At 40.7% G+C, this 14,623-nt stretch overlaps 1 protein-coding gene across 4 annotated transcripts; it reads right to left on the bottom strand.

Annotated features, from left to right (window-relative positions):
- Positions 1–2,376: 2,376 nt before the first annotated feature.
- On the bottom strand, positions 2,377–14,154 carry zgc:152863 (uncharacterized protein LOC562658 homolog). Of its 4 annotated transcripts, XM_047392310.1 has the most exons (6): positions 13,230–13,745; positions 12,726–12,780; positions 8,087–8,193; positions 6,824–7,024; positions 4,259–4,400; positions 2,377–3,767 (listed from the first exon to the last, which is right to left on the bottom strand). In XM_047392310.1, the coding sequence occupies exons 3-6, from the start codon at positions 8,178–8,180 to the stop codon at positions 3,437–3,439; spliced, it is 768 nt and encodes a 255-aa protein (XP_047248266.1). In that variant the 5' UTR covers positions 8,181–8,193; positions 12,726–12,780; positions 13,230–13,745; the 3' UTR covers positions 2,377–3,436. The 4 variants fall into 4 exon arrangements, with proteins under 4 accessions (XP_047248266.1, XP_047248268.1, XP_047248267.1 ...); XM_047392312.1 differs by lacking the exon at positions 12,726–12,780 and having other exon boundaries at positions 2,377–3,764; positions 13,230–14,154; XM_047392311.1 differs by lacking the exon at positions 12,726–12,780 and having other exon boundaries at positions 8,087–8,199; positions 13,258–13,745.
- Between the last annotated feature and the right edge of the window lie 469 nt (positions 14,155–14,623).

Here is a 14,623-nt window from a genome sequence, read left to right as displayed (position 1 = left end):
TGCTGTGAAACAAAGCTGAGGTAATTTTAAAGACTTCTCTTACATAAAAATTACCACACAGTTCTGCTCGCTCACAGCTTTGAGGCAGGAAATGTTGGTTACAATCTTCCACGGTCATTCATCAAACCATGCTGACTGCTTACAGTAAACTAGGCTGGGTTGTTTCCTTCCCAAATCGTTGGTCCAGTTCTGCTTCTTGCAGTCAGAACTGATGATTACAACCAGAGCGGGAAGTTGGATTTTAAACCCGTGTCACAGGTGGTTTGAGTCAGTCAGATGTCTCTTCTGAAAACACATCAAGGCCTCTGGAAAACTACTGAGTTTTAGTCAGACATGTTCACAAGTCATTTTGTCCAAGTCTTAATTTTTTGAGGGACAAGTCCGGGTCACGTCTCAAACAAGTGAAATAAACAAATCTCATCAAATCCCCAACATCTAGGTCACCTCTGACCCTGAATCCAAACCTGTGACGTTTGTCCTCAGGCCTAAATTATTACCTCGACATTCAATAATTATCTGCTAATGACTGGTTTATGTTATTTCAGTGGAAATATAAATAAGAATTTCTGCTTTAAGAAAAATAATAGAGATTATAACCCGTTAATGTTGAATTTTTTAATGAATCAAAGTATTTTTTGCCTTTGTAATGACTGAGTTAACATCTGGTTACTGCTGTCCAATCCATTATATACGAACTAAATATATTTGGAGGGTTTTCTTCCCCTCACTCCTAAAGACGTTTTAATTATATTAGGCAATTATTATCTAAATTCACATTTAAAACCTTGGTTCTCAATTCTACATAGTAAATATGTTCAAATGTATGGTATAAATGACAACATAATAAACAAGACAGTGTAAGTGATTAAATAAGTGTTCAGGAAGAGGAAACGTACGGAACGGGAATTTAAATGTTTGCACAGAAACGTTTTTAAAATTTCAGATCCTTAAATTCAATGCCCTTTTTCTTCAGGATATTCTGGAAGAGAGCAGAATTCATGGGTCCATTAACCACAGCAAGTTGTCCAGGTCCTGACTTGTGATGGGCCCAGACATGTTTGACTCTTGGTATGTTATTTTCAGATCTAAAGCAGATCTAAAAAGCAGACTCTCCAAAAGTCTTTGAGATCAATATGTTTTTTTTTGGTTAATGTTAGACAGGCCTTTGGGTTCTTTTGGGTCAACAGTACATTTGGCCATTGAACTCTGCCATGGAGGCTATTTTTGCACAATGTCATTCTTGTTTAATCATGACCACTGATCCTAACTGAGGCCCAATGAGCTTTGAATGTTGTTCTGGGTTCTTCTGGGACCTCCTGGATGGATCGATGGCAGATAATGGTTCTCACTGTGGTTCGTTGGAGTCCAAAAGCCTTAGAAGTGGCTTTGTAACCCTTTCTAGAGTGACAGTGTCAGTGATCTTGAATGTAATCTAGATTGGGGTGCCATATGTTGCTTTTGGAAATCCTTAAGCCTTCTTCATGTTGATCTTACAGCTGAGGCAGTAATCAGAATCAGGTTTGGGTAGATAAAGAGTCCTCAGCTTTCCAAAAATACTGGTTAATAACACGCCACATAGAGCCAGATTGCTCCGGATGTCCCCCAATCCCCATAATACATCAAATGATTTCAAAACTGCTTTTTGGATTTTTTGGATTAACTGACATATTAAAATTGATGATCTGAAACATTTAAACTTGACAAAAAAGTAAAAAACAGCAGAAATCTTTAAGGGAGAAAATACTTTTCACAGACCTTTACCAGGGATTGCGCATGCTGTTCTGCTAAAACTTGCTGCATTTTCCTTGATAACACCTAATTTTAATGTCTAACCTTTTACAATAAAGCAGCATCCCACCTAAAGTTTACATTTTCAGACATTAACAACCTTAACCGTCTCTTTTGAAATGAAGAAAGGAATAAAATGAATCTGCTTGACTCTCCCATTAGATTTCCTCTCCGAGTCTCTGGACTGATATTTCTCTGACTGTCTTTTGATGATGCAGTCAGTCTCTCAAATCTGAACATTCCCTGTAAAATAAAACTAATCTTAAAAGGGAACTAAAATGTTCTCGTAACTGCTTTGATCCTTCTGCATTTACAGAATATTTTTCTTCTTTCACCATCAGCACAAAGCAAACTGCTCTGGTGGGATGTGTGTTAACTGACCTGCAACAGGAGGAATCAAACACTTCCAAAAGCTCCTACTCTGTCACTCTTCACACATACTTTAGCTTTTTTTATTCCAACCCTGGTGATAAAGGAAGTGAAACAGCCCTGGCTGTGTCCTTCTGCTGAGCTGAAACCAGCAGGTACGATCTGAAACTAACGACCACAGCTGAATCTTGTTAGGCCAGAAATCAGACCGAGACGTCAAACAGATAAAACACTTCAAACATTTATTTATATTAGAATTCTGTGCAATAATACAATGTACAAATCATCATATGCAAGTATTACAATCCAGCTTCCAAAAAAATTAAACATTAATTACATTCAAGGTCTGTGAAGGCATCGCTGCAGAAATAAAACATAAAAGTAGTCCTGCATTCGAGGCGAGGACGATCAAGTTTACAGGTCTGAAGGTTTCAGGTCAAACTTTTTTTTTTTTCCCAGAAACAAAAACAAATCAAAAACATCGTTAGTTTTGACTGATTTCAATTAAATTCAATCTTGACACAATAAGTTTAAATGTCATAAAAAAAAAAAATCCACTCCACATTAAAGAACAGAAACCCATTTGATTTGATCTCTATACATAATAATAATAATATCTGTACATATAATTAATATTCTGCTTAAATTATTACAATCAAACTGCACTGTGCTGGCTTAAAATCTGCACCACAGTCTGATTGAACCTGAAGACGAGTGCTGTGCAAAAGTCTCAGACCCGAATGGTGTAAAGTCAATCGCCATGGAAACAGGCACGTTTTTGTAAATGCACACAGCGGGCTTCACGAACGAAGCCTCGACGAGCCCCGTCACTGACGGGAAGGATAAACAACGTCTCCAGCACAGCACTGAAAACACGCCAAGACCTCAAAACATCTACATAAATTAATGTTCAACAGCTTAGAGACCGGCCAGAAATTTGTTACCAGGAGACAACAAAATAACATCCACTCTGTGTCACATACATCCATAACACACACACACACACAATACAGTCAACATTTCATTTATAAAAACACTTCAGTCCTCCTTAGCCAGGCTGTCGAGAGCTGGCCGATTAGAGCTCGTTAGCTTCGTCTAAAATCAGATCGGTCTCGATGCTGCGGAGCTGCAGCCAACCAGGAAAAGTGCAGGCAGTACAGGAGTCAGCCGTCAGTGTCTGCTGTCCCCCAATCATCTTCATCAGATGAAACGCTGAAGATTATTAGCTGTCACAATCACATCTTCACAGGAGTTCCTCGTGAACCCCACAGCTAGACAATCAAGTGTCTTTATCATCCGAGAGATGCCGGATGTTCCCGTCGCTCATTCTGTCTCTAGGATGTGATGATTGGACCTCTTCGTAGGGCGGAGGGGGGTTCTCAGGGCTCTGGATGGACAGGAGGGGCTGGTGGCTGCTGTCCGGCTGGTTGCTCAGAGGCGACGGGCAGTAGCTCGGATCATCCTGAGCCAGAAGGAGCTGTGTCGGTCCGGGAGCGGAGCAGGGAGGAATGCGCTGGCCCCAGCTGCCGTACACCGCCTCTTCGTAGGAGGGAAGAGAGACAGGAAGTCCGTCCACCATCAGGTCCAGCTGGTCCGAAGAACGACGGCTGCTGGGAGACAGAGAGGGAGTTTATTAAGGTTAAAATGGGCTCCTCAGATTGACAATTAAATCATTAAAAAAGTTCTGAAAACAAACCTGATTCAGAGGCGTCAGTCTACAAAAACTGATGTCTAGTTACATAAATCGATTGTATTTTTTTATAGCAACAGTTTCCAGTAAATTTCATCTTATCTCAAGGCACTTTACTGGACAAGTAAAGATGGCCAAGAAAGCCGGATTCAGATCCAATCCAGTCAGAATTTTAAAGTTTTGGCAATCATTTAATGCAAATTGGTAAAACGTTAATAAGGAAATCCAGCTGATTGCATCAACTTTGCATCAATCCCTTAAGAAACCCTCCTAAGAAAACTCGCAGACAATAATCGAGGTAATTGTCTAATACCAGGGCAACTAGCTTTCCCAGCAAATTTATTGCTTAGAAGCTGAAAAGTTAAGGAACCTCAGATCCGACAACAAAAACATTTCAGAGCTTCTCCTTACCCGTGTGATCGGCAGGGGTAGAGGCGGGACTTGATGATTAGGCAGGCAGTGGTGGTGAGCAAAAAGATGGACACGCCCACTGCGGTGGTGGCCATGCTGGGCATGTCGTTCACGCCACCATCAGACTTCATGTTAGGACTGTCTGTGGAGGGGGGCAGAGGTCCAACACGTTCAGGAAATACAGAAAACACTCACAGTTGGTATAAACTCTTCCAAATCCCATCTGAAAGGTTGAATATTTTGGTTTGAAAAGTCAAAAAAAAAAAAAGGTGGAAATATCACATTGTTAACTCAGTGTGTCTGAAAATAAAAGGTAGCAGGAGGAGACGCTCTCCAAAGGGTTTGATTCTGCGTTATTCTGAATGTGAATAAAACTCAATTTAACATCATTGGAAATGGCATCAACTAGCAAAACATTTAAACTAAAGCAAATGATATAAAATGCAGAGTCTAGGTTTTTGAAGGATCAATGCACGTCTTTATATGTAGTTGCTATATAGTGGTGTTTCTTCCTTGTTTGTAATGCTGGCTTTACAGGAGAAATGGAAAGGACATCATCTGCTTAAAGGGGTGCCACAAGGCTGAGTGCTTGGACCTTGTTCCTTGATGTTAAAACTGAAGTAATCTACTCATTTCTCAGATTATAACAAGACTAAGCAGTCTAAAAGTTATGTGTTTGTATCTACAGTCAAATATCATTTCCAAATCATGCTTTAGTGTTTTATTTTTGGTGACACCGCTTTGATATCTGTAAATTATTGATATCAATAAATGGAGCCACTGCAGAGCTTTGTTTTTTGGGAAAAAAGGAAAAAGTAATGAATTAAACCTAAACGTATATGTCTGTGGAAACAGCTCAGGGTGTTAAACAGATTTTAGCAGCTACAAAATCTAGTTTTTTAATTCAAGATTCTTACTCTGTAGGTTTTCAGCAGGCTGACAGAGTCAACTAAAAGGAAATATTTCTCGGTTATTTTGTAGTGGCTTTGCCCGCTTCCTCTTTATGCGTTCCGACTTCCTGTTGCAGTGCGTTCGACTGAATGGCGACAGAGGAAGTCGGAACTAGTTTGAGGAGGCTGAAGCTTCTAGTTCCTTTGCAGAGAATCAAGAAGTGTCTGAGCAGATCTGGTAAATAGGTCAAGAGATTGTGGTGATAAAGTTGCTGTGTGATGCTGAAAGGAGCATATCTCACTTTTCAGACTGTGGAAGGTTGCATGATTTTTAGTATTCCGGCTGAACTGGAGGGATGGCACCACCATTAAAATACAGAAATTATTCTTATTGATTTTACAGATTAAAAAAAAACATTTGCAGTCAGAAAGGACAGAATGCAAATAAGGAAGTGAAGTTGTTCAAACAAAAACAATTTTGCAAAGCAAGTTTTGGAAATAACTATGAACATCAGAAAATGACTAATCATTCTTTAAACAGTCTGGGTCAAAAACGACCATGAGTCAGTAGATCATAAACTGAGGTACTAACTGAGAAATGCTGCGTCGGGTCATCGCTGCTGGGAAATGTCAGTTAATGTGACCGAGTTGCCCAAAAACATCTGCTTACCATTTCTGAAGAGCATGTTAAACTGACAACATCTAAACTCAGATATTGCACAAGGACTCCAGCAAACACCCGAACTGCACAACTGGCATATTTTCTGAAAACGTGCTGAATCTGAAACTTGTGAAAGTTCCTCTGCTGACCTGGTGCAATATTTACAGCAAATATTGACAGAGTTTTTGTCTAGTTCTCCATATAATTTGGACCTGGTTTAGAAGGATTTGTCAGCATGACCCATTTTCTTCCTCTTTTGAGTTTGTTTAAAAGAAACCTTGCTGTTCATTAAAATTATGAACAGGAATTATGAAAAAGTCTAAATATCACAGATTTGTGTTTTTTATAATCTCTGACCTTCATAAAACAAAAACTGCGGATATCACCTCAGATCAGGATGTTCTCGCTGGAAGCTGCAGCTCAGTCTTTGGTTTCTAACTTGTTGGAAGCATCAGCAGCTTTTCAATCTCTAAACCACAGTCACCTACTCTGACATTTCAATCTTCAGCAGAGTGCATGTTATATTTTACAGGCAGAGTTATATTACAGATAGGTCATCAAGAAACCCAAATCTACCTAAAGGGGTACCACAGGGCTGAGTGATTGGGTCACTGATCTTAATTAACTGCATGGGTTTTATAGTTTATGAATCATATTTTTAACTATTTGCAAATGTTATAATGAACTGTTGATATTAATGAGAAGTTATCCATCCCTCCCCATTTTAATGATGGAGTTTTGTTCTCCACCTGGGCATCATATGGTCACATCAGGTTTGTTTTTTGTTGTTAAATAGTTTTTTCTAATTTATCTTGATTATGTTAGATTTAAAACTTAAAAAAAACAAAATTTCAAAAAGGGTCAATCACTAAACTAAATATAACAACCAAGAGGGCCAATAAAAGAACATTTGTGGCATTTGTTTTGGACTCAACTCACATCCAAATGGATTTAAACTGGACATAATCAATGCTATATCATGATTACCTCTTGTCTTTGGTGTATAAATCGTACCTTTCATGGGGATGCAGGAGGGTATGGGTGGGACCCACTTCCCCCGGTGACACCTGGAGATGGACTTCCTGTTGCTCATGTGGTATCCGGTCTCGCAGAAGATCCGGATGGAGCTCCTATGAGGAAAACCGCGGCACGGAGACGGTTCACAGCGAAAACCTCCATGTTCTGGGACCAGGGGGTGAGAACAGTTCAGTTTGCCTGCAGAGATCAAAAACAGACATATGAGCGAGTTTTCAAAACTTTAACCATACTGTTTTTTTTATTCTCCGATTTAAACAGTCATCTTCCTCAACTTTAATCCATATTCATATTTTTCTTTGAAAACAAACAATCTAGACCAGATCTCTCCTGAAGACAGGTCAGCTGAGTTTGTCTTGTTTGAACAGTCTCTTTGTTAGACAACCTCTGATTGGTCCTAAATCTGTGTATAAATAGATCAATATTCAAGCCTTTATAACTTAGAAAAGATTTCCTAGTGTCCGTTTCCTGCTGGAGGTTTTGTACTATTTACATCAAGATGAGATCAGGGTCAGAGGGCAATGTTATAGCAAACAAAAGCTGACACAAGCAAGCGAGGGCTGAGACTTGTGGCCGCCACCCAAACACGTACATTGCCCCATAGCCAGGAAGCTCTGCTACAGAAGTCATGGCAACATTGCAAGTTTCAACATCTTTCACCCAAATGTTTCCAGAATGACAGTTTCCGTCACATCTTCATGCTTCTGAGCTCCAAAAACCCAGTGACGACAACCTATTTTGCCGTTGATACAAAACAAAAACCTGAAGGTTGTGACCTGTTCAGGAGAAGAAGCTTGCAATAAGACGAGAAGAAACCAGATGTTGAGTTTCAAACCTCCGAAGTGCGAACATCATTAGCAAAAGAACAACATAAGAAACTCCAGCTAAAGTTTAGCTTTTCACAATCAGTCACCTTCAGAAAGTGGTTTTTGAAAATCACGTTTAAGCCTGTTGGTGACTTGAATGAAATGTGTCAACATCACTTTTTTCTCCATTTACGTACATTCATTTTTTTATTTCAGGGGGTTAAAAGAAAAACTGAAAGAATAAATGTTGTAAATCAACTGCAGACCTTTATTTGTAGAGTGGTGAGCAACAGAAGAGGTCAAAGGTTATACTTTAACATCATATATGAGGCACATTTCCAGCTTTTGTCGCACTTTAATAGGAACACAGTTGAACAGAGAAATACAGATAAAATATAGAGGAACAAAAGAGCAACACCAGCTGTGGAGAAAGTACCTGCAGTGAGGAGCGGGGAGGAGACCAGGAGGAGGAGTCCACAGACGAGACAGATGTGTCCCCTCGGCCATGGATACGGGACTGAAGTAGACATGAAACCAGACTTCCTGAGGACCCGACAGAGATCAAGAGTCAAAAGGAAGAGAAAAATTAATATCACAAACACTAAACACACAGAGGTATTATTTTATTATTGGGTTTTTCTTTTGAACACCACAAAACGAAATTACATCATAGGTGTGGATAAAGAGATTTAACACTTTACTATAAAAAAAAAAAAAACTTCTAATAATGACTAAAGACATTATATTGTTTCTGGTATCAATGATGAAGCTGCTGTGCTTAAACTTAGAACAGCGGTTTATAAAACAACAACAACAAAAAAAAACAGGAGTTTGTAAGAATAAAACTAGATTTTACAGAATACCAAAGGAAAAAAAAATACACATGTTTGTATTTATACTCATTTTTCTCTAAATCTAAAGCATCCCTCATCCTAAAAAAGGACGGTCTGCTGCATTAGCACCGGGCTTTGGTCCCCATAAGGCCCATTAGTCTTCAGAAGGTTGGTAAATATACCAGAAAGGGTCCTAAACACACACACTTTCTCTGATTAATACAATGAAGAAGAAGCTTCTGAGTAATTTAGGAACCTGAGCCTTGAAATGATGAGTCACTGGTTGCCGTGGTGATCCCCTCCCTGCGTGGGGAGCAGGGGGCCTAAAGCGCCGCTAACACACAGGCAAACAAGAGCCGTAGCTTCAAACCGTCACTGAGCTAAAACAAGAAGCCCCATCATTACGTTCTTTAACCATGACAAGCAGAAGGTTCTGCTGGTCCTACATGTACACTTCTGTGTGTTCATGGTGCATTTTCTGAGGGACATGGCAGGTTAAAGAGAGCATTCACTTCAGGCTAAAGCATAATGGAGGTTAATGGGTGGCAGTGTTGATCCTCTTTATGCTCTGGGCTGAGATAACAGGAAAACACACTAAACAGAACATTTTATGGTAAAAGTCTCTCGTTGATAAAACTTGGACCGTCATTGTGTAAACACCATAAAAAATGTATCAAAATGTCAATTCATAAAGTAAAGTCCAACTTTCCATGACCCGTTTAGAGTCTGAACTGGGTTTTTTTTAGTGTGAAGAAGAACTGTGGAGCTCCAAAGAAGGTGAGGCTGTCTCACTCCTTCCCTAAAAATCCCTATAATCACTATATGATGGATTACTGCAAAAGCTCATGGCAAATCATTTCCTTTTGAGTCTCGCATTTAGACATTTTTCTCTACAGTGCAAATAGGAGTTAAAAAAAAAACATGACAGGAAGTGGAAAGATTGAAGATGAGAATCACCTGGTTTGATGTAAACATAGCAGAAATCTGAAAGAATGCCAAAAATAAAGCACTTGGAAAGCATTCATTTTTGCAAGGAAGTGCTTTCAGATAAACATTTTTTTCCATTTTTTGTGGCATGTTTGACATTTGTACACTCAGTTGCACTGAGAAACGTAGGCCTGACAGATTCTCCCCTGTAGTGCAGAAAAATACATGCAAACTTCACCTGACTAGCTACATGATGCTTTTGCTGAAGTTAAACTGAGAACAACTTCTCAATGGCCTTTAAAATGAATCATCTTGCTGCACCTTGATGTCTTCTGTTCACACACGGGCACCATGAATCGCAGCCTTGCTTCAACCTTTCGACCAATTCAAAGTGAAACCCTTCACCTGAGACTGTTTACAGTTTCAACACAGCCCATATTGACCGACACCTGTCGGAGCAGCATCTACAAAAACACGGGTAGAAACCGATCACCTTAGAAGCCCTCTCTCCCAATGACTTGCAGCACACCTTAGTCCCAGACAAACACTTCCTGTGAAGTGCCGGATTTTTGCCAGCATCAAACTAAATGCCACAGAGTGTGAAAATGTGGGTGTGGGGGAGTGTTTTCGCTGCCTTCGATGTGTGTTGTGAGCTTTCATGTCAACAGAGATGCCAGTCATCCCGAGAGCAGCAGGGGAGGGCCCGGCGCCACCAACATCAGAGGTTCAACACGAATACACTCACACCTCCATCTGGTGAGACCGCGACCTGCGTGGGCGCTCTGCATCTTAGTCAGCACAGACCTCTGTGATATTAGGCCATCTGGTGCAATGATGGACGAGTCAGAACCAGGCAGGCAGCAGAATTAAAGTGACAGATCAAACATTAAAAATGGCCTACCTTTTACAAACCTTTAAACTTAATCAACTGCATTGAAAGTGAAAATTAGCATCAGATCAGTTTTACCTACAGGTATAGATTAATTATCAATTTGCCTTCTCCCAAATTTAGAGTATAAAAAAATAAAATCATCTCTAGCGCCATAAATGTGAGATTTCCTGCAGACATCAGCAATACAGTCATGTGCAGGAGCACAACTGCGTTTCTTTATGCAAGTTTTGCAGCTTCAGTCTCAGCTATGACACTTCACTTTGTTTTCAGGTCATTGTACAGAGCAATAAGATTTATTTTAATCTTTTCTATAAATTAATGGACAAATTGCTGCAAAAGACCTCACTGAAATCAATCTCTTCTTGTGTTGGCAATGTTACCTCCAAGGAAAAGCCTTCAGCTATCATCACTTGGAAAAAATGCTGCTGAGAAGATTGCAGTTGAAGGGTCAGCTTTCTATAGCACCAAGAGCTTCAAGGTGAGAGGTTCACCTGCAGAGGAGGAGGGTTCAGATGTCTCATCCAAGGGAGTGGGCATCCTCCAACAGCAACATTTTCAATCAAACCGGGAACAATCTACTGATGATGGAGCACCATGTCACAAGGCTAATGTTATAACGAAGTGGCTCACAGATCAGAAAACTGAAGTTTTGGACCTGTGGTCAGGAAACTCCTCAGATCTGAACCCCACTGAGAATCTGCTGTCAGTTCTCAAAAAGCAGGTGGTGAAAGAATGCATTAAAGGTCTTTGAAACCAAACTGTCTGATCTTCACATAAACATGGAAAAACCTGCAGATGACTTTGGCACTTTCACAAGGATAATATTTCCTCCTGCAGGGTTTGCACTCTCATTTCCCCTTCATGGTTCAGGCCACTTCAGCTCAAACATTTACCGGAGGCCCGCATCAGTTTATGGAAAAATGTACACATGATGTCAGGCTGAATGAGCAGCATCATTTGCTGCCTTGATGGTCTTTTCATGGAAAAACTTTCCAGGACACAAGAAGTGATGCATTTTATTTCCAGCCACAACAGTTTGACACAAACACAGGCAGAAGAAGGTAGCTGGAGAGATGGTACTGCAGATAAGAAGAGGTGGTGCGAGAAAACCCTGAGGAGGAAGATGCTGCAGGATGGAGCTGTGGACACCAGAATCAAGCTCACACATCTCCCACATCTAACAATCAGGTTTGATAGGTAGCTGCAGAGAAGGTCTGAACTTTGCCCTGGCGGAGCTAAATTGTCATGGAGACATGCCTGAATAATTTTTCTTCACTTATCAACAGTGTTTCCCCTGTGAGAGTTTAGTTCGACTTAAACCTTTGCTGCAGAAAACAATACTTTCTACAGTCTCCCACCGTGTTCCTAGGAGACGCCACAGGTAAAAACTCTCCATGGAGACATAATATACAACCCCACTGCTCCACGTTCAGCTCACATGGATGCAGGACGCTTTGTTTTTGCTCTCATAGGTGCAGCGAGCTGTGAGAGAAACTATTTAGCAGGGTTCGGAACAAAAAAAACCAAGAGGGCTTGTGAATTCATGCAGACAGTGCACAGAAGCAATGCTGACACTGCATTATGAGCTGGGGCTTTTCAGCTGATTTCTGCTCGTTGACAGATCATTTTAGAGTGGTTACAATAGAATGACATCAAAACACAAGCAGCTTTTGCTTTAAATGCCACTTAAAACTGATTTATTTTATGTAGAAACCTCTACCTGGTAAACTCTTACAAGTTGATTTTTAACACCTACAAACAATTGCTTTCTGAACTAAATTATTTAGCCACTTGGTCATGGAGGGGTCACCAGAAAATATTAAAAACATAATGCTGCCGTGTCTCTAACAGAGTTTATATCTCCTATAAAGTCTTCTGCTGTTTTTAATCTGAACTTTATACCGATACTAACTTCCATCTGACCCGTTTTATTTTAAGCATTCTGAGGGTTCATATCAGACTTCTAGCTTGTAGAGCATTTTTGTGCAGGGCTGGATTTAGGAGGATGAGCCCCAGGGTTAAACCCAGCTTTGGTGCCCAAACAATACAACTTTTTTCATTTCTGTAAATTACAATAGATTGATCATTATACTGAAACTTTGCGTGTGAAGGCCTTGTCAGAGTAAGACTAGTTTTTCCATACAAACTAATAATTACATCATATAGACAAAATTGGGCTGATTTTTCATATTATATATAAAAAGGGCAAAAATAATTACAGAATTAGTATATAAAAAAAGGCAAAAACAGTCCAAATAAGCCCAGTCTGCTGAATGGGCAAACCCAAAGCCTAAAAATGTGGTCCTATCTTTCAATTCATAATAATTGGCATGTTGGTAGTTCACCAAAACCCACTCCAGCCCAGTGGCCCACATCCTACTAGACCCGGCCCTGCACAGGTCCATTATCTCATCTAAGCCTACCTTCACTTCAATCCAGGAGTCTTAATTTGCTGCCTTCCCTTCAGCAGCCTCCGCCCTGCAATAAGGAGGACTTTAAATCGCTTCTGATCAACAGATCTCCAGGAGCATCAGCTGGAAGAACGACCTCATCACGCTCATCTACACCCAGTCTAAAATAAAACCAGCTCAGACTCGCCTTGAATCGACCCCTTAACCAGTTTCTCCAAGGATAACTGTAAACATGGAAAAAGTGAAACTGGTTTTAAGGCTTCGTTGGGACCCAGTTGACAGATTACAGTAAATAATAAACAGAGAAATCCTCAATTGGTCCTCAGCAGGAGAGCAGCAGCGTTCAGCTCTGTTGGTTTTAGCCGTTTTCTATAAATACCAGCAAAATAAACACAAATCCCTCCACAGTGATGTGAGGAGGGTGTTTCATGTCTCAACATGCTCTCTAACGGCGAAGATAAAAAGTTAAATCCCAGCAGCATCCTCTGAAAATTAGGGCGGATTAAGACGCCTCACCTGTGGGGCGGCAGCGCGGTGAGTCTCAGGCGGCAGCGCGGTGAGTCTCAGGCGGCAGGAGGCGGCAGGAGGCGGCGGGGCAGCAGATCGACTCCCGGTTTGGTTTCAGCTTCTGAATGGGGATGAGATCGGATCTCCGCGGTCAGCTGACGCTCTCTGCTCCTGCTCAGCAACAAGTGAGACCTTTTCGGCTGCTGGCCGCTTTGACTCATCGATCAGCTGTGCTCGGCAGCAACACCCCGGCCTCCTATTGGCTTCTTGCTGGCAGCCAAGCCCCGCCCGCCTGTGCGGCGCCGTCACATTCTGGTAACGCCGCCCCCTTTTCACCACAGAAAGACCCACATATAGAGAAAAGGAAACCGTGGCCAGAGAGATAAAACAAATGTATGCATCAACATAAACGTCTAGAAGGTATTAAAAACTTTTACTCAGAAGGCTTAAAACCAAATTCCCAGAATTGAACGATGATGCTCAGAGCACAGATGATTCAAACTTAAAGGTATTTGGTGAAAACTGCTAAAAACAGACTCACTTCTGTAGATACAATAAATGAAGGAATTACAAGAGGTTCTGTACATAGGACTGTACATAGAGCGTGCACAGCAGCATCTAACAGATCCAATCCTGCAGATGTTTGTTTCTGGAGAATCTCTGAGTCTGTGAACAGCAGTATGCAATAAAAGCAAACACCTAGAATCAGCTGCAGCAATATGAGCAGCTGAGGTCTCATTGGTGCATTGGGTCAGAGGTCAGGCTACTGTTTATGAATACAAACAGAGCAGGAAATACAACACGGGTCAGAAGTTTTACATTCTTTCCACCTGGGCTTTTCATGATTAGACAACATGCAACTTAAACAGATTTTAACACAAACTGGGTACACAGGTTTGAATTTACTGTGGCTTTTCTTTACAGCAAGTGGACTGAGTAATATAGCTTCTCATCATATCCACAGCTAGTTGGTTACAAAAATAGACCCAGTTTGGGGTTCTGATCCCTAAAAGTGAGATCTGTGCCTGAAAACCAACCAGTTTACATTAACTTTATTAATGCTGCCAAGAAGAGTGGTGAAATATCCAGATATACCAGAAGCTTTTTGGAGGTGCCAGAAACGTGGAGTTCAGGGTCAGCTTGCTAAGGGACAATTAGCCAGATATTTGTGGGATGTATGCATATATTTGAGCTTGTATATATAATTTTCACAGAATGAGGATTAGACAAAGTTCAAATTCATCGGTTTCTGCTGAAACTGCATGTTTTCTAATCATTCCACCCAGGAAAAAAAAAAAGGTTTGAGAGCTGGATGGGAAACGGATAAATCTGCACAACTAATGCGATTGAAACTCAATGTAAACATCCACTAATTAGTTCTGGTTGTTGGTAAGTCGATCTCA

Source organism: Girardinichthys multiradiatus, chromosome 18 (genome assembly GCF_021462225.1).
Source record: "Girardinichthys multiradiatus isolate DD_20200921_A chromosome 18, DD_fGirMul_XY1, whole genome shotgun sequence".
Lineage (NCBI taxonomy): Eukaryota > Metazoa > Chordata > Actinopteri > Cyprinodontiformes > Goodeidae > Girardinichthys > Girardinichthys multiradiatus.
Note: the sequence above shows the minus strand (reverse complement) of the source record. Positions and strands in the feature narration are given on the sequence as shown.